The sequence below is a fragment of the Triticum dicoccoides genome, chromosome 5B (assembly GCF_002162155.2).
Source record: "Triticum dicoccoides isolate Atlit2015 ecotype Zavitan chromosome 5B, WEW_v2.0, whole genome shotgun sequence".
In the NCBI taxonomy this organism is placed as follows: domain Eukaryota; kingdom Viridiplantae; phylum Streptophyta; class Magnoliopsida; order Poales; family Poaceae; genus Triticum; species Triticum dicoccoides.
The window spans coordinates 122411624-122431754 of record NC_041389.1 but is presented as its reverse complement, the minus strand read 5'-3'; the positions used below and the strand labels follow the sequence as shown (position 1 = coordinate 122431754).

Here is a 20131-nt window from a genome sequence, read left to right as displayed (position 1 = left end):
TCCTCTAATAGCTGGCTCTGCCGCCATGAGCTCTTGGGGAGGAGCGACGCGTTGTCTGGCCGAGACCCTCGCCACCACCGATGGAGCGTCTCCACGCCCCCTCGCCATGGCAGAAGGAAGGAGGGAGCATGAATGAGGAGGAGCAAGTGGCAAAGGATTGAGGGGCGCTGTTCCTCCCGCTACCCTCCTTATAAAGGGGCAGGGGCACGGCACGACCGCCCCTTTCGGACAATCCGGCTCGATGAAGTGACAACGGGCGGGGCCGTCGACCGCCCTCCCTGCTCAATTGAAGGCGCGTGGGAATCAACCCACGCGCGCGTGCGACTTCCGTATCCCGCGCACCTGTCATTTGCTCTGCGCCATGCATGCAGCAAACGTGGCGCAAGAGACGGGCGCAATGGGACGCGTGGAGCGATGGTTCACAAGTAGGGGCAGTAAATGGGAGGTGGCTCTGCGGTCTCAAAGGGACATGCAAGCCGCCTCTTTACTATGGAGATTACGCCAGCGTGCTGCGGTCACACGCGCACGCGCGACCCCCCACGTCGCGCATTCAACGTGGGTCGTGGGGAAGCGCAGCGGACGAAAAGTTACTACAGTAAAAACCGCCCCGCCTGCCCGCGCATCGTTTTGGGCCTGGCCCAACAACGCGTTGCGCCTATGTGTGGCCCAGGCCCGGGGGCTCCTGTCGGTGTACTAAAGTAGGGGCACTCCTTTGTACCCCTTACTTGTGCGCGGGCAGTCAGAGCCACAAGCCGGAGCCACACTTAGCAGGAAAAAAGGGAGGAGTCGAAGCCACAAAAACAATCAGCGCAACACCAAAGAGAGCAGACAGACAAAACAGGTTTCCCCGGCAAGACCCTTGCCGGGGCAGCTCGCCCACACCAACGGAGTGAGCCACCCTCGAACCCACGGTCTCCAACACCATCAACCACGTTGGGCCAGGGCTCGGGAGGCACCTCCATGGTGGCATGCAGATCTTTGTGAAGACAAAGAATATTCAAGGTCAGATGAGGATTGGAAGGCAGCGATCCTCGGCAAGATCCTTGCCGAGGAAACCCGCAAGACCCCCGGCAAGATCCTTACCGGGGACGACAGCGCGCCACGGCAAGACCCTTGCCGGCCACCTAGCAAGGCCCTCGCCAAGGGCATCAGCGGGGCCACTGCCAGGCCCACGCCAACCAAGTCTCCACCGCCGTTCACATGCAGCTGCCAGCCCAACTAGCTGGGCAAGCACCTGCGTGGCAACATGCAACTTCCAGGCCAACTCAGCACATGCCTACGTGGCAGCATGCAGATCTTTGTGGAGGCTCCACCACCGTGCCACCTCAGATGCTTGCCTGCCTACATGGGCATCGCTGGCCAGGGCGCGTGTCGAAGCGAGGAGGAGCGGCGACGGACGGGATGGGCCTCGCTCCCGTCCCTGATAAAGCAAGAGGACACCTAAGCTACGCATTAAATGCGCCTTTTCCTGTAATACGGGCAATAAGCTCATAGCACTGTAGGTCTTTCCACCTCCTGTGGCAACCCCTTTCGACTATAAAAGGAGACCTATGGCGTACTGAAGAGGGATTCGGCTCTTTTGAACCACGCAACCACCGTAGCTAGTTCAAGAGCTCAAGAACACTCAATACATCCACCAAAGCATGACTAGGGTTTTACGCATCCTCGCGGCCCGAACCTGGGTAAACGATCCTTGTGCTGATTGCTAATCCTGCTCTTCTCACAACCATGCGCCCTGACAACCGTAGTAGGGATTCTTGTGATCCCATAGGTGTCGTTTCCCACCGACACAATTCTTTCTAGATCTATTAACAGTCTTTTGCAAAATTAATTTAAGCTCTCTATTACTCTATTCTACTTGACCACTAGACTGTGGGTGATATGGAGATGCAATTTTATGATTAACATCATACTTAGCAAGCATTTTACGAAAAGCACCATGAATAAAATGTGAACCACCATCAGTCATTAAGTATCTAGGGACTCCAAACCTCAGAAAAATAACTTCTTTAAACATCTTAATAGAGGTGTTATGATCAGCACTACTAGTTGTAATAGCTTCTACCCACTTAGTAACGTAATCAACAGCAACTAAAATATGTGTATACCTATTAGAGGCAGGAAACAGTCCCATTTAACCAAAGCCCCAAACATCGAATGGTTCAATAACAAGAGAATAATTCATAGGCATTTCTTGACGTCTACTAATATTACCAATTCTTTGACATTCATCACAAGACAAGACAAACTTATGGGCATCTTTGAAAAGAATAGGCCTATAAAAACCGGATTGCAATACCTTGTGTGCAGTTCTATCTCCAGCGTGGTGTCCTCCATATGCCTCGGAGTGACACTTGCGTAGGATCTGTTTCTGTTCATGCTCAGGTACACAACATCCAATAACACCATCTACTCCTTCTTTATAAAGGTGTGGGTCATCCCAGAAATAATGTCTTAAATCATAGAAAAACTTTTTCTTTTGCTGGTATGTGAAACTAGGTGGTATAAATTTAACAACAATGTAATTAGCATAATCAGCATACCATGGGGCAGTGCGAGAAGAATTTATGACAGCTAATTGTTCATCAGGAAAGCTATCATCAATAGGTAGTGGGTTATCAAGAACATTCTCTAACCTATACAAGTTGTCTGCAACGGGGTTCTCAGCTCCCTTTCTATCAATAATATGTAAATCAAATTCTTGTAGCAGGAGAACCCATCTAATAAGTCTAGGTTTAGCATCTTTCTTTTCCATAAGATATTTAATAACAGCATGATTAGTGTGAATAGTTACTTTAGAATCAACAATATAAGGTCTAAACTTATCACATGCAAATACAACTGCTAGGAATTCTTTTTCGGTAGTAGCATAACTTCTCTGGGCAGTGTCTAGAGTTTTACTAGCATATTGAATAACATTTAGTTTCTTATCAACTCTTTGTCCTAGAACAGCACCTACAGCATAATCGCTAACATCACACATAATTTCAAAGGGTAAATTCCAATCAGGTGGCTGAACAATAGGTGCAGAAATCAAAGCTTTCTTAAGTATTTCAAATGCCTATATACAATCATCATCGAAGACAAAAGGAATATCGTTTTGTAATAGATTAGTCAGAGACCTAGAAATTTTAGAAAAGTCCTTAATGAACCTCCTATAAAAACCGGCATCACCAAGGAAACTTCTTATACCTTTAATGTCCTTGGGACATGGCATCTTTTCAATAGCACCAACCTTAGCTTTATCAACTTCAATACCTCTTTCATAAATTTTATGCCCCAAGACAATGCCTTCATTAACCATAAAGTGGCACTTTTCCCAATTCAAGTCGAGACTAGTATCTTCACATCTCTGTAAAACTCGATCAAGGTTGCTCAAGCAATCATCAAAAGAGGATCCATAAATGGAGAAATCATCCATGAAAACCTCACAAATCTTTTCACAAAAGTCAGAGAATATAGCCATCATGCATCTTTGAAAGGTAGCAAGTGCATTACATAAACCAAGAGGCATACGTCTATAAGCAAAAGTACCGAAAGGGCAAGTAAAAGTGGTCTTTTCTTGATCCTCCGCTAACACAGGTATTTGAGAGAAACCAGAATAACCATCTAGAAAGCAAAAATGTGTATGTTTGGATAATCTTTCTAGCATTTGATCAATAAAAGGTAAAGGGTAATGATATTTTTAGTAGCTTTATTTAATTTGTGGAAATCGATGACCATCGTATAACCTGTAATAACTCTTTGCAGGGTCAATTCATCTTTATCATTAGGAACGATAGTAATACTTCCCTTCTTAGGGACACAATGGATAGGACTTACCCACTGACTATCAGCAATGGGATAAAATATACCTGCCTCAAGGAGCTTTAGTATTTCCTTTCTTACCACTTCTTTCATCTTAGAGTTCAACCGTCGTTGGTGATCAATACCTGGTTTGGCAACTTCTTCCAATTATATTTTGTGTTGGCATAGAGTGGGACTAATACCCTTAAGATCATCAAGAGTATATCCAATAGCAGCACGGTGCTTGTTCAAAGTTTTCAATAATCTTTCCTCTTCATGCTCTGAAAGGTTAGCGCTGATAATAATAGGATATATCTTCTTTTCATTAAGATAAGCATATTTAAGAGTATCAGGTAATGGTTTAAGCTCAAACACAGGATCACCCTTGGGTGGTGGAGGATACCCTAGGATTTCAACAGGCAAGTTGTGTTTCAAAATAGGACCCTGTTTAAAGAATACTTCATCTATTTCCCTTCTTTCATTCATAAACATATCATTTTCATTGTCTAGCAAATATTGTTCTAACGGATCATTAGGAGGTACGACAATAGAAGCAAGACCAATAATTTCATCCTTACTAGGCAATTCTTTATCATGGGGTTGTCTATGAAATTTAGCAAAATTAAACTCATGAGTCATATCTCCTAAGCCAATCGTAACAACATCCTTTTCGCAATCTATCTTAGCATTAACAGTATTCAAGAAGGGTCTACCAAATATAATGGGACAAAAGTCATCTTGTGGGGAACCAAGAACAAGAAAATCAGCAGGATATTTAACTTTCCCACACAAGACTTCAACATATCTAACAATCCCGATTGGTGAAATAGTATCTCTATTGGCAAGCTTAATTGTAACATCAATTTCTTCTACCTCAGCATGTGCAATATCATGCATAATTTCTTCATATAAGGAATAAGGTATTGCACTGGCACTAGCACCCATATCACATAAGCCATGATAACAATGATCTCCTATTTTAACAGAAATAACATGCATGCCTACAACGGGTCTATGTTTCTTAGCATCGGGTCTAGCAATTCTAGCAGCTTGACCACAGAAATAAATAACATGCCCATCAATATTATCAGCCAAGAGATCTTTAATCATAGCAATACTAGGTTCAACTTTAATTTTCTCAGGTGGTGTATATGTTCTAGTATTACTCTTACGAGCCACAGTTGAGGCTTTAGCATGATCCTTTATCCTAACAGGGAAAGGTGGTTTCTCAATATAAGTGGAAGGAACAATAGGATCATTATAAGTGATAGTCTTTTCTTCAACTATAGTAGGTGCAACTACTTTTACTTTAGTGGGAGGATTATATTTAAACCACTTCTCCTTAGGGAGATCAACATGAGTAGCAAATGATTCACAGAAAGAAGCTACCATCTCAGAGTCAAGTCCATATTAAGTGCTAAATCCACGAAAAGCATCGGTATCCATAAAAAATTTAACACAATCAAACTTAGGTGTTATACCTGACTCCGTACCATCGTCAGAAACCCAATCTTCAGAGTTGTGTTTAATTCTTTCCAATAAATCCCATTTGAATTCAATAGTCTTCATCATAAAAGACCCAGCACAAGAAGTATCGATCATGGAGCGATTGTTGAGAGAAAGCCGAGCATAAAAATTTTGAATAATCATTTCTCTTGAGAGCTCATGATTGGGGCATGAATATAACATTGACTTAAGCCTCCCCCAAGCTTGAGCGATGCTTTCTCCTTCGCGAGGCCAAAAATTATATATATAATTGCGATCACGATGAATAAGATGAATAGGATAAAACTTCTGGTGAAATTCCAATTTCAATCGTTTATAGTCCCAGGATCCCATATCATCACATAGCCTATACCATGTCAATGCATATCCCTTCAAAGATAAATGGAAGACCTTCTTCTTGATAACATCATCGGGCATACCTGCAAGCTTAAATAATCCACAAACTTCATCCACATAGATTAGGTGTAAATTGGGATGCAATGTTCCATCTCCTGCAAAGGGATTAGCTAGCAGTTTCTCTACCATACCCTAAGGAATTTCAAAGTAAAAAATTTCAGTAGGTTCAGTAGGTTGAGGAGCAACTCTTTGCTCTACTGGTCGGGGTGAAGATACCCCGAACAAGCCCCTCAAAGGATTATGATCCATAGTAACAAGTGACAGTAAATTTCAGCACACTATATAAATATTTCCTTACCAAGTTCCACTTACCAAAGGCACTGCACTCCCCGGCAATGGCGCCAGAAAAGAGTCTTGATGACCCACAAAGGTAGGGAATCTACCGTAGTCCTTTCGATAAGTAAGAGTGTCGAACCCAACGAGGAGCAGAAGGAAATGACAAGCGGTTTTCAGTAAGGTATTCTCTGCAAGCACTGAAATTGTAGGTAACAGATAGTTTTGTGATAAGATAATTTGTAACGGGTAATAAGCAATAAAAGTAAATAAGGTGCAGCAAGGTGGCCCAATCCTTTTTGTAGCAAAGGACAAGTCTGGACAAGTTCTATTAATGAGAAAAGCGCTCCCGAGGACACATGGGAATTATCGTCAAGCTAGTTTTCATCACGCTCATATGATTCGTGTTTGTTACTTTGATCATTTGATATGTGGGTGGACCGGTGCTTGTTTAATGCCCTTTCTTGGACAAGCATCCCACTTATGATTAACCCCTATTGCAAGCATCCTCAACTACAAAAGAAATAGGTAAACCTAAACATAGCATGAAACATATGGATCCAAATCAGCCCCTTACGAAGCAACTCATAAACTAGGTTTAAGCTTCTGTCACTCTACCAACCCATCATCTACTTATTACTTCCCAATGCCTTCCTCTAGGCCAAAATAATGGTGAAGTGTCATGTAGTCGACGTTCACATAACACCACTAGAGGATAGACAACATACATCTCATCAAAATATCGAACGAATACCAAATTCACATGACTACTAATAGCAAGACTTCACCCATGTCATCAGGAACAAACGTAACTACTCACGAAGCATATTCATGTTCAAAATTAGAGGGGTATTAATATGCATTAAGGATATGAACATATGATCTTCCACCAAATAAACCAACAAGCATCAACTACGAGGATTAATCAACATTACTAGCAACCCACAGGTACCAATGTGAGGTTTTGGTACAAAGATTGGATACAAGAGATGAACTAGGGTTTGAGAGGAGATGGTGCTGGTGAAGATGTCGATGGAGATTGACCCCCTCCCAATGAGAGGATCGTTGGTGATGACGATGGTGATGATTTCCCCCTCCCGGAGGGAAGTTTCCCAGGCAGAACAGCTCCGCCCGAGCCCTAGATTGGTTCCGCCAAGGTCCCGCCTCGTGGCGGCGGAGTTTTGTCCCGTAAGCTTGCTTATGATTTTTTTCAGGGTAAAAGACTTCATATAGCAGAAGATGGGCACCGGAGGGCTGCTAGGTGGCCCACGAGGCAGGGGGCGCGCCCAGGGGGGTAGGGCGCGCCCCCACCCTCGTGGATGGTGGGTGTCCCCCTCAGGTACTTCTTCCGCTCAATATTTATTATTAATTCCAAAATTGACTTTCGTGGAGTTTCAGGACTTTTGGAGATGTGCAGAATAGGTCTCCAATATTTGCTCCTTTTCCAGCTAGAATCCTAGCTGCCGGCATTCTCCCTCTTTATGTAAACCTTGTAAAATAAGAGAGAATAGCCATAAGTATTGTGACATAACATGTAATAACAGTCCATAATGCAATAAATATCGATATAAAAGCATGATGCAAAATGGACGTATCATCTGTCCGCAGCGATGTACCGTGGCCAAGTAAGGAGCGGCACGTGTTGAAGTAGAGGCGCCGAGGTAGCATGTCACACAGTCTCGTCTATATCGTGTACACGTACATACGGCCATGCTGCAAGATAGTAAATACGGCTACGTACGTACATATGGGCGGGGTCTCGAACGCGTACTCGCGCATACATACGGCCAGGGCTCATGTACATGGTAAGGCAACAGACGATAGCAACGGCGTCATGTTCATCAGGCAGGCAACCGGCTGGGTCGGAACGGAGAAATAACGTCCTGTTCATCGGGAGGCAACAGACTAGGTCGGAATGTGTCATGTTCAACGGTAGCCAACCGGCTTGGACGGAACAGCCGAAACGGGGTCTGGCGTACCATAGTACGGAGGAAACAGCCTTCTGTTCGACCGGCTACGGTCGAAACAGGGGTCCTGTTAATCGAGAGGTGGCGTACCGCAAAATGGAGGAAACAGACTTGTGTTGGAGCGCTACAGTCGAAACGGGGGTCCTATTGATTGGGGGGCGTGGCGTACTGCAAAACGGAGGAAACTGACCTGTGTTGGAGCGCCTACGGTCAAAATGGGGGTCCTATTCATAGGAAGGGGTGTGGTGTACCGTAAAATGAGACTACACGTGCTACTGTTCATCCACCGTCGACTTCCTCTAGCCTCCACCTGCTACTGTTCATCCACCGTCGACTTCCTCCAGCCTCCACCAACTACTGTTCATCCAGGGAGTCCTGTCCATCCAGGCTCCACCAGCTACTGTTCATCCAGCCCTCCACGGGGTCCTGTTCATCCAGCCTCCACCGGCTACTATTCAACCAGCCCTCCACGGGGTCCTGTTCAACCGCCCCTCCACGGGGTCCTGTTCAACCAGCCCTCCATGGGGTCCCCCCGCCGGCTACTATTCATCCGCCCCCACCTCCTCGATCGGGGTCCTATTCATCCAGCGGCAACGGCCTCTACTACCACAAGATCATGTTCATCCAACCCCCACCAGGAACTATTCATCCAACCCCCATCGGGAACTGTTCATCAAGAGGCAGCTTCGATCGGCTTCAGTTAGCAGCAGTAGCGAAGGAATCACTCGGGTTCAGTTAACAGCAAGGGATCGATCGGGGTTCAGTACGTACCTAGTGCAATCGCTCGGGTTTAGTTAGAGCCCAACGCCTCGCTTGGATTCAGTTAGAGTGCAACGCCTCGCACACACGTGCGTACGTGTACGAGAGAAACACGCAAACGTCCGTGCATCGCTCGGCCCCAACCACCCACCTAACCGGGAACTCCCCGAAATTTTTGTTGCCCTCGCTTCTACCATGATTTTTTCCCGTCATGGACAGCCCAAAGGTCATGCAGGTGCGTCTCTGGCCCGCCCAGGACAAAAAGCCATTTTCTGTCATGATTTTTTGTCATAGAAGTAGGAGCCCACCACATCTATGATGATATCGGGTTTTGTCACAATCATCATCATAGAAGTGCCATAAGCAGGATAGGAAAAAAATCGTTCGGCCCAAAATGTCATGGATGTGTCTTTTTTTGTAGTGCATGTCCCTAGTGAGCCTCTACTAGACTAGCTCATTGATCAAAGATGATTAAGGTTTCCTAACCATAGACATGTGTTGTCACTTGATAACAGGATCACATCATTAGGAGAATGATGTGATGGACAAGACCCATCCGTTAGCTTAGCATATGATCGTTCATTTTATTGCTACTGCTTTCTTAATGTTAAATACATATTCCTTCGACCATGAGATCATTCAACTCCCGGATACCAGAGGAATACCTTATGTCAAATACGGACTTGAGAAGGAACAATCCCTGAAGACTGGGTCGAAGAAGAAGGAGTGATTCCATTCGTCTGAGCATTGCCCTACAAGGACTAGGGCACTAACCTATCTACTAGTTGGAGCGACGCAATAGGATTCCCCTCCCCCGCCATAGGCTCGCTAACGAAGATTGAAGGGAGAAAAGTTTTGCCCTAGTCACCTTTCAGAAAGGTAAGAAAGTGGTTGCACTGAGATAAAAAAGTTTAGCAGTTAATCCAGAAGATTTTTGTTTCACATTTGCCCATAAATTTGTGTATATAAACAGGCCTAAAACTTGTTTTTCTCTGCTGGCTTATACTATTTGTATATTTTCCTAAAAAGCAATTTTCTCTCTTTGAAATTAGTTGACGCTCAAATAGAGTTTCTATACGTATTTTCACTTTACATGGTGCCGTGCACCTTAATTTATTGCTTTATAAGATTCTCTTCTTTTTAGAAAAACTTCCAGCCTATTCATCTTCAATCACGATATAACAACGAACATTAAAAATAATAAAAATTACATCGAGATCTGTAAACCACACAGCGATGACTACAAGCACTAAAGTGATCCGAAGGCGCGCCGCCGCCATCGCCCCTCCCTGACCGGAGCCGGGCAAAACATGTTGTAATAAACAGTCAGGAAGTCGTCATGTTAAGGCCCCATAAGACCAACGCACCAGAATAGCAACCGCCGTCGATGAAGAGTAGTGTAAATCAGAAGGATCCAACCTGAAGGCACACGAAAGATCCGAGCAAAATCCACCAGAGATAGATCCGTCGGAGACACACCTCCACATGCCCACCGACAATGCTAGACGCACCACCGAAACGGGGGCTAGGCGGGGAGACCTTTATTCCATCTTCATGGAGCTGTCGCCGCCCCGTCTTCCTGAGCAGAACACAAACCCTAACGAAACTCGAGCAAAGGTCAAAAAACGGAGTCCTCTCACCGCCCCCATGGCCCTAAGGCCATCGAAGACGAGGCAGACCGGCGGCGGTGCCGGCGGGAGGCGGAGGAACCCTAGCTTTATAAGATTCATAACAACAGATAGCACAATCCACTTTTGGGTTCTTCAAGATTGCTTACCACATGTACCATATGGTGTAGGATATCTAGACACTGTCCATCTTGATATAAACGAAAAAAAAACAGATCTTGTAGAATTATTCCCCCCTGATTTTCGCACCCCATGCATGAGGGCCTACGTAGACGTGAAGCTCTTAAAGAGCATACATTCCCCAAGCACAAAGTGTAGGGTTTAGTTCCCCGCAAAACAAGTATAGGGTTTAGCTTAAACTAATCGGCCCAGATTTGATCAAACAAAACGGAGCGCTGCGTCTGCACCTGCACTGCACTAGGCCGTGCCGTCCTACTCCGGTATCCTATGCGTGCCCGTGTCGTCTTGCTCGTCAGGGTGATGCCTGACACTTGGTCTCGCCACACACCTCTCCATGCTTATCTACAGTACTGAGAGCTACTGGTATCAAAGAAAAGTTTCCTTTTGGTATCTTATATAATTCTCCAAGATTAACAAATGTTTCAGAGAAAATGAGTTTTAATGAAACATTTTTATATTTCTTTACAAAGAGAGTACCTAGTTCTCTCTTGAAAAAATACTCGTTCGTCGCAGTAGTGGTTATTGGTCAGTTGGTTAGTTACAACATCACAAGTACCAAATCTGGTGGAATTTTACAAATTGTAGGGGCAAACTATCGGCTACAAACGCCAATGATCATGGCGTTTCGGCCTGGGCGGCAACGCCAACATGCTTGGCGTTTTCATGTGGGTCGGAAGCGCTAGCTAGCTTGACGTTCGTATGTGAGTCCGAAACGCGAGCTACTTCGGCGTTTTTATATGGAGAAGAAACGCCACGGGCTGTGGCGTTGCTAAAAGAGTCAGATTGTGAAATACTTTTATGTCAAGTTTATTTTGTGATAAAGATTGATGAAAAGGTCGGAATAGGGATTTCGTACGCCTGCATGCGTATAGCTGCGATGCAGTGTCAGTGCACCACGCCTGCACTATGAGCCAGAAAATGACACATGCAAATCACCAATTTTACCGCCACCGACTGCATGCGCCGTCTGGGTAACGGAAACATTTCACGCGCACAAACAAACAAGTATTACTGTCTACTCACACGTTAAACTTATTTCGATTCCTCAAAGAACACGTTACACACTTACACACGAGGCAACACAAGATTTTCACAAACTTGCTAAGTTAGGCTGGTCACAATGGGCAAGAACATAAGCTAGTAGCTTACACACTTTCCTAGACTATGTTACTACCTCCATAGTGGGTAGGAACATCTATGTAGTGTAATGCAACGATGTATTTATTAGGTTATAGACTCATTGTTTCTTGGAATGTGTGATGGTCTGGTAACTTAGAGCATGTACAATAGTCCTATTCAGGAGGCTGCAACGGAGTCCACGTCAGCAAAAATCTGAGCTGGAGAGAAAAAAAGAAAGGAGAGAGAAGGAGCCGGCTCTTCGTGAAGCGCCGGGCTAAGACACAGAACACGAGAGCCTTCCGCCCGCTTGCACCCCGATGCAAGCGCTAGCGCCGCCGCTTCCGATCCCGTGCGTCTCCCTTGCCTCGTGCGCTTCTCCTTCCGCCTCCGCGCGCGAAATCCATCTTTTCCTCGCTCCAAATCGCTTGGTGCGCGCCAAATGGAAGCTCTAAAGTCTCCAGCTTCCCCCAAATCGCCACCACCCCAAACCCTAGAACAGCCGCCGGCGCCGCATCAAGGAGATGGGCCAGCAGTCCAAAAGGACGCGTGCGCCGGAGCCTCAGGTCGTCCCGCCATCGCTGCTCAATTCGTTCCGCCGTTGATGCCGCATCTCGTCCCGCCGTCGGCGCCACACCTCGTCCCGCCGCCGTCGGCGCCACACCTCGTCCCGCCACCACGCCAGCTCGGACCAGGTGCCTCGATCCCCCCACGGCCACCAAAGGCAGCGGCGGCCTCTGCACCATGCTGGCTGCCCCAGACGCAAGGCCCTTTGTGGTACACGAATGTTGATGATCTGAATCCAGAAGCATGGTATGTGTTCTCCCCCTGTTTACTAGTACAGTCTTGCTATGATAGCCTTCTATTTGATACATTTGTTCAGCTGTTTACACATATCTAGTTTAGTTAGTACTGTCATGCAATGCTAGTCTGCTATGTGATACATTTGTTTTTCTGTTTATCTGAACTCTGAACATGCAGATGGTCTTTGTTGGTGTCAAACTGTCAAATATTTGCATGATATGCAGCTATGCGTTTCTGTATGATATGAATCCACATGTATTTGATATGATGCTCAGCTGTTGTAATTTAAAAATGGTTATGACAGAAACAGAAAGCAAATAAGTGTATCCATCTTATCTGAAACTCTGAACATTTAGAATTTTCCCTAATGAATTAATTAATGTTCTTATAACTAACCAGCATGTAATAGTCTAGTCTCTCCTTAACTAGTAATAAGAAAGCCTTCCTTATATTTCAGTAGATTAGAATACTGCCTAGTCAATCTTAAAAATTACAAATGAAATGTTCTTTGCTTAAATGTGATGTCTTTTTTTATTAAACCCTGTTGTGATATGAAGTCGATTGTTTGATCATCTAGTATTGTCTCGGCAGGGGAGTGGATTCTCACCCACCTGGTGGGTTCCTTGGTTTTTTTAAGAACATGCCAAGCCTTTCCCAAGCTGTGAGCAATGGGACTTCATCGCAACAAATCAAGAAAGGAGATGCCACCAATGGTGGCGAGTGTGCAGGACTATGCCTTACATACATTTTATGGAGGATCAACATTATATCTTACATACATTTTATTCCAGGACTATGCCGTGTCGTGGTGACTGCTGCATGTGCAACCTACTGGTATGCATTCTCTACTTACAGTTTAGTCTTTTATAGCTTGTTCCTGTTCCTATTGGCAATGTACTTGACTTTACTGAACATGTATAGTTGTTGGATTACAGAAGTTGTAGCCTTGTAGTCGTTGGATCTGAGTGTGTTGTTTGCTTTAAAATTGCTCCTATAATAGGCTTCAAAGTAAAAGAAAGTAATACCTGAAACTTACTTCCAGCTACCATTTCTAGTGAACCATATGAGGTACCATCTGTGTATGACATGAAGTGAGATTTGTGAAGTAGATAAGAATTAAAGTTGAGCATGGATAGCTATGGCTGACCCAATAGTGGATCATAATGCAACTCTTACTGTCATGAGCATGCCATCTTCATCTCATCACCATTTGCATTCATGCGGAAATATTTACCATCTGCTTTGTTTCCATTTTTTCATACAGTGACTGGAGATTGTTGATGCAGATGGATTCGTCGCTCCTTTCTATTGAAGTTCCAACTTATCATCGTCAAGATCAAAACTAATGGCTTATTTGCATTGTCTCTTGTTTGGTTAATGTTTTCTTAAAAAGACTGGTGTTATGTTTAAGTGTCGATGTCATGGTGTTATGCGCCATCAGTTTGTTGATCGTCGGCGCAAGATTAAAACTAACGGCTTGTTTGCCGGGCATCTTATTTAGTTCTATGTTTGGTTAATGCTTCCTTGGAAAGATTCAAGCAATGTTCAATTGTTTTGTCATGGTGCTATGCGCACCTGTTTCTTCCTTGTTTATTAATTAGTTTTCCTTGGTCTGTTCTATTGGCATGAATGGAATATATGTATACATAATTATTAAAATTGCTTGAATATTGATCAGTTTCTTTTGGTATATCCGGTATATCCTATTGGCATGAATGGCAGATATATGCTGATTGAAATGGCCACAAAGATGTTGTATGTATTGGATCACAACAGGTGCAAATATTAAATGTCCATGCCTTTATTAGGTTCAGTCTTAGAGCCAACCTAAAAGCCAGCTTATTGTGTGGGAAGGCTTTATAGATGATGTGGCAGGGGCTTATAGCCAGCAGCAGGTTGTGCTATTAACCATGCTCTTAGGCTGGTCGTCATGCTAGTATCATAGGTAGTATCATGCATGCCAACTAGGCAATTTTGATGAGGTGTCATAGCATTAAATGAATAAAAAGAGGGTGTAGTATCATATCATGATACCGTATCATATTAAATGCTAAGCTACCTTGTGTCATGCATGGCAATAAATAGAGTACTACATGATACTAATATATGATACTATGCATTAGGTAGGTAGTATCATATACTAGTATCATATGCATGATACTAGTATATGATACTCCCCATTACAACCAGCCTTAGCTAGTTACCACAAGCACCTCTCTCTTCATTAAATATGTGCCACATAAGCAAAGTTGTATTGGTGTGTGTGATGTTACTCCTAAGTTCCTCCCCATTGTGACCAGCCTTAGGTGTTGGTGAGGAAAGGAGCCGTGTGTGGCTTGAAGTTCCCCCAAGTTGTATCATGTATGCTGTCTCGGATGACATTCCGAGACTAGTTTAAATATATTTGCATTTCCTCTAAAAAAACACAAGATTTTCTTCATATGGTACGTTCTCATACGGCATCGATTTCTCACAACTGCATGCAAGATCGAGCAGGGACCCAGTCTACACGGTTCAGTTCACACCGGCGTCGATGTTTAGAGCATCTCCAACAGCCGCGTAACTGAGCAGGGACCAGTCTACACGGTTCAGTTCTCACCGGCATCGACTTTTAGAGCATCTCCAACAGCCGCGTAACCCGCGGCACGCTAAAAAATCGTTCGCAGCATGCTGATCGTCAGTTTTTGCGCGGCGAGGAGTGCTTGCTCCAGCGGCTGCTGAAAAATTTAGCGCACCCGAGCCGCTCCAGCAGCCGCTGCAAAAAAAACTGCACGCGCTCTTGCACAAACAACATATGCACTTCAAACATAACCAAGAAGATCAAACACAAATAAAATAAATCAACAATAAATAGTTAAATGTTATTATTACAACTCAAACAAATAGTTTATCTTGCAATAGAACAAATATTTCAACAATACCACATCACACATGCAACATCAAACGCACAAATCATGATGCTCTTCGTCGGCCATTCCATGCCCACCACTCCTCGATGAGATCCTTCCGAAGATCATCATGCGTTTAGGCACGTCGAATGGCATGATAGGAGGCAACAAAACGGGCCACCCTGGCCGCCCTCCGCCGCACTCGCACGGGATGCCCCAAGAGCTCATAGTGAGAGTAGTCTAAATCTTGGCCACGCTCATTCTCGATGATCATATTGTGCATGATCACACAAGCGTGTATGATGTACCAAAAGCATCTTTTGATCCCCAAATCTAGCCGGTCCTCTCACGATAGCAAATTGGGCTTCCAAAATTCCAAAAGCTCTCTTCACATATTTTCTAGCCGCCGCTTGAGCATTGTGAAAATCAAGAGTTTTCTTACCTTTCAGTTTTTTCAACAGCTTCATAAATGTTTGCCACTTTGGGTAGATGTCATCCACAAGATAGTAGCCATAGTTGTATGTACGGTCATTTGCTACAAACTGCACCGGTGGCAGTTCATCATTTGCAATCTTATTCATTAGTGGTGACCGATTAACAACATTGATGTCATTCAAAGATCCAGGCATTCCAAAAAAAAGCATGCCAAATTCAAGTCTCTGGATCGGCCACTGCTTCAAGGATTATAGTGGAACCCCTTTTTTTGTCCGTGGAATTGCCCATGCCATGCCTTAGGACAGTTCTTCCAAGTCCAATGCATGCAATCGATTGAGCCAAGCATACCTGGGAACCTGCGAGTTTTGTTCATATCCAAAAGTCTTGCACAGTCTTCAGTATTGGGAGATCTCAAATACTCCGGGCCAAACACTTGCACAATTCCGACTGCAAAGCGCTTGATACACATGATGGTTTGACTCTCACCCATGGCCAAGTGGTCATCAACTAGATCAGTCAGAATACTGCATACCAACATATGCAAAGCGGCTGTCACCTTCTGAAAGGTGCTATGCCCGAGCTCTCCGGCGGCATTCCTCCTTTGCAGAAAAAAATGATCATGGCTTGCTAGTTTCTCTGCAATGCGCCTGAACAACTCGGTGCTCATCCTAAACCGGCGACGAAAGTATGACTCGGGGTATGTGGGATTCTCCACAAAATAGTGCCTCATCAATCTGCTGCGGGCATCGATCCTATCCCTCCAAATTTTCTACTGACCCATAGACGAACCACCGTGCTTCGGTTTTTTATTGATGTGCATAGCTAGGATCATTGCAAAATCCTCCTCCTCTTCAATATCAAATTCTTCTTCAGAAGAATCATATGACGAACTCATCTACAATGTTCAATTTAAACTAGACTATAAAAACTATGCACCAACTTCATGTAAAAAATGTGAAGTTGAAGCAATACATACCTTGCAAGCATTTTGTCGAACACCTTGTGGGCGCCGAGCGGCAGTGGGCGGTCGTGCACTGTTCGTCAAAGGAATGGCGCGTGCGAGGGGCGGTGGCGACTGGAGGGAGATGCAGGAAGCAGCGGCGGCATGGAGATAGGCCGAGGAAGCACCGAAATGGTCGCCGGAACAAATGGGGTGGTGTGGGAGGCGGCGCTCGGGGGTAGGTCGAAGTCGCGAGCGCGCGCACGAGTGTGCGGCGCGCGGAAGCGGGTGCAGAAAATAAATGGCGCGCGATGGTGTTTCAGACCCCGCGCTGAACTCTTTATGCTGCACGCGCGGTTATTGCGCCTCCACTGGAGCTCCCATAGCGGTTGCGCGCGCGCGCTAAAAACCCAAAATTTCCAGCGCGACGCTTATATAGCGCGACTGTTGGAGATGCTCGTAGCTAACAAGTTCGTAATCGCTTCCCAATTCCTACCCCCTCCGTTCCCAGTAAACAAACTACAGTTTGTAATCACTTCTCGATTTCTACTCCTACATTCCGATGAATAAGGCGTGCACGTATCCCTAATGTCAATTTTGACCATAAATTAGACAAACTAAATATGAACTGTTTGTAATAATAATTATATCGTTGAATTCATATTGTAAAGAACTTTTCAATGGTATATTTTTTAATCACATATATATAGGACGGTTTGGGTCACCTAAATGCCCAGGCATCTTGCCTAGATATTGTTGTGTTTTCCCATCAATCTGATATTCAAATGGCTAGACAGGTTATCGGGTTTAATCCGTTAACACATGGATTGAGATTTTGTAGTGTTTCCATATATTTCTTGCATGTGGTGCTTTTGAAAAAACCTGTAATATTGGGGAATATTTTGGTATGAGGTGGATGGTAATAGTCTGGTTGATTTCTATGAGGAGAGATGTTTTGATATGCAAAGTAGTCATTTAGAGACTAAAAAATAAATTCTATCATGAATAGACAGTGGAAAATACTAAATTGGAATATCAGGGGAACGGGAGACAGAGATAAGTGGTTAGCCCTCTCAAATAAAATCGAAGAATCCCAATGTGACATTATTTGCGTGCAAGAGACCAAAAGACAAACAATTGACTCAGCTTTCTTAAGAAATCTCTACCAAAAAGATTTAAAAAGTTTGAATTTTTGCCATGAGTGGGTGTTGCTGGTGGACTATTGGTAGCTTGGAATGAGAAGATCTTCATGGGGTGAAAAAAATTTGACAGTCAGTATGCTCTTTCCATTGAATTCACTTCCAACTATAATGGTAGCAAACGGATCTTGACCAATATCTATGGACCATGTCAAGCTGATAAGAGAGCTGAATTTATTGAGTGGTTTGAGAATGTTAACATGCCCATTGATTGGGATTGGCTAGTTCTGGGTGATTTCAACTATATTAGGTACCCTTGCAACAGAAGCATGCCTGGTGGTGATATTCAAGACATGATGAACTTTAATGCTGCAATATGTAATTTGGTTGTGGTGGAAATTCCACTTAAGGGTGAAAATTTTACCTGGAGTAACATGCAAGAAGCACCTCTATTATAAAAGTTAGATTGGTGTTTTTCTTCAGAATCCTGGACACTCAACTACCCAAATACTATGGCCTACAATCTTGCTAAGCCTATCTCCGATCATGTCATATGTATTGTGCAAATTGGAATAAGTATACCCAAGTCCAACATATTCAGATTCGAGAACTTTTGGCTGAAGATTCCAAGGTTTCAAGATACTGTTAAAAACATATGGGATTAAGAAGTTCAGGCTCACACAAGTGCAAAGAGAATTACAACAAAATTCAACAGGCTTATAAAAGGTCTAAAAACATTTGTCAGCTGAGTATGCTTATCAAAAATTCAAATCAGCTAATTTTGATGTATGATATCTTGGAAGAGTATAGAGTGCTCACCATAGAAGAATGGAACGGAAGGAATATAATAAAGCAACATTTGAGAAATCTATTATCATATCAAAATATATACTGGAAACAGAGAGCTACAATTCGTTGGGTCAAATTTACAAATGAAAACACTGACTTCTTCCAGGCAAAAGCTACTATCAAGTACAGACACAACCACATCAAAACCCTCCTGGATGAGAACTTGGTGGAACACAATGAACACCAAGCCAAAGCAGTTATACTACGGAGAGCATTCAAAGATAGAATGGGAACATCAAACCCCACAGAGAACATTTTCAATATGGAAGAGCTTTTTCCAGACAGACCTTGTCTTGCAGAACTTGAAATCCCATTCACAAAAGAAGAAAAAGATGGAGTCATAAAGGTCTTCCCCCTGACAAGGCACCTGGACCAGATGGATTTAATGGAGCTTTTATAAAAGCTTGTTGGCCTATTATTGTTGAAGATTTTTATGAGCTCATCAATGACTTTTACATGGGGAAAATCAATTTGCAACCTAGAAATGGGTCATACATTTCCCTTATCCCCAAGAAGGATAACCCACAGCAACCTGGGGACTTCAGACCTATATCCCTTCCGAACTGCTCTACCAAAATTATTACAAAATTGCTGGCAAACAAATTGCAGAAGATCATTCTTCAGCTGGTTCGTACCAACCAATATGGTTTTCTCAAAAATAGGTCCATCCAAGACTGTTTGGCATGAACATTTGAGTTCATATATCAAGGTCAACAGTCCAAACTACCAATGGTTTTGCTTAAGCTTGACTTTGAGAAAGGTTTTGATATGATAGAGCATGACACAATCTTGAAAATTCTTAAAGTTAGAGGATTTGGGAATAGATGGATCAAGTGGATCCAAATGATTTTCAGCTCAGGGTATTCATCTATGATGCTAAATGGGGTGCCTGGTAAGCAATTTCATTGTAAAAGGTGAGTAAGACAAGGAGATCCTCTTTCCCCACTTATCTTTGTGATTGCTGTTGATTTTCCTCAAACAATATTGAATAAAGCAATGGTGGTTGGACTCATTCAACACCCACTCCCCTCAATTCAAACTCAGATTTTCGTGATCCAATAGGCAGATGATACTATCCTAATTTTGCCTGCTTGTCCAAGACAATTGCAACAAGTGGATAACCTTCTAAAACACTTTGCTACTCACACTGGTTCAAATATAAGTTTCCACAAGTCAATCATGATACCCATCAATGTGGAGGATGCTTTATCCAATCAGCTACTCAGCACTCTAGGCTGGAAAGAAGGAAATTTTCCATTCACTTACCTAGGGCTCTCCTTAAGTGCCAACAGATTAAAAATTGAGGATTTCACCCCCATTTGTAAAAAAATTGAAAGGAGGCTTTCTGGATGTTCAACCATGCTCTCATATGATGGAAGCTTGCTTTTGATAAAAATCAGTTTCCTACGCACTACCAATATTCTTTATGAGCACATTAGCACTGCCAGCCTTAGTAATTACTGAG

General features: G+C 43.7%; 1 protein-coding gene across 1 annotated transcript; it reads left to right on the top strand.

The window, feature by feature from the left end:
* Positions 1-11965: 11965 nt before the first annotated feature.
* LOC119309212 (pollen-specific leucine-rich repeat extensin-like protein 1) lies at positions 11966-13367 on the top strand. The gene is made up of 3 exons (XM_037585246.1): positions 11966-12424; positions 13007-13249; positions 13337-13367. The coding sequence occupies exons 1-3, from the start codon at positions 12054-12056 to the stop codon at positions 13365-13367; spliced, it is 645 nt and encodes a 214-aa protein (XP_037441143.1). The 5' UTR covers positions 11966-12053.
* Positions 13368-20131: the final 6764 nt, after the last annotated feature.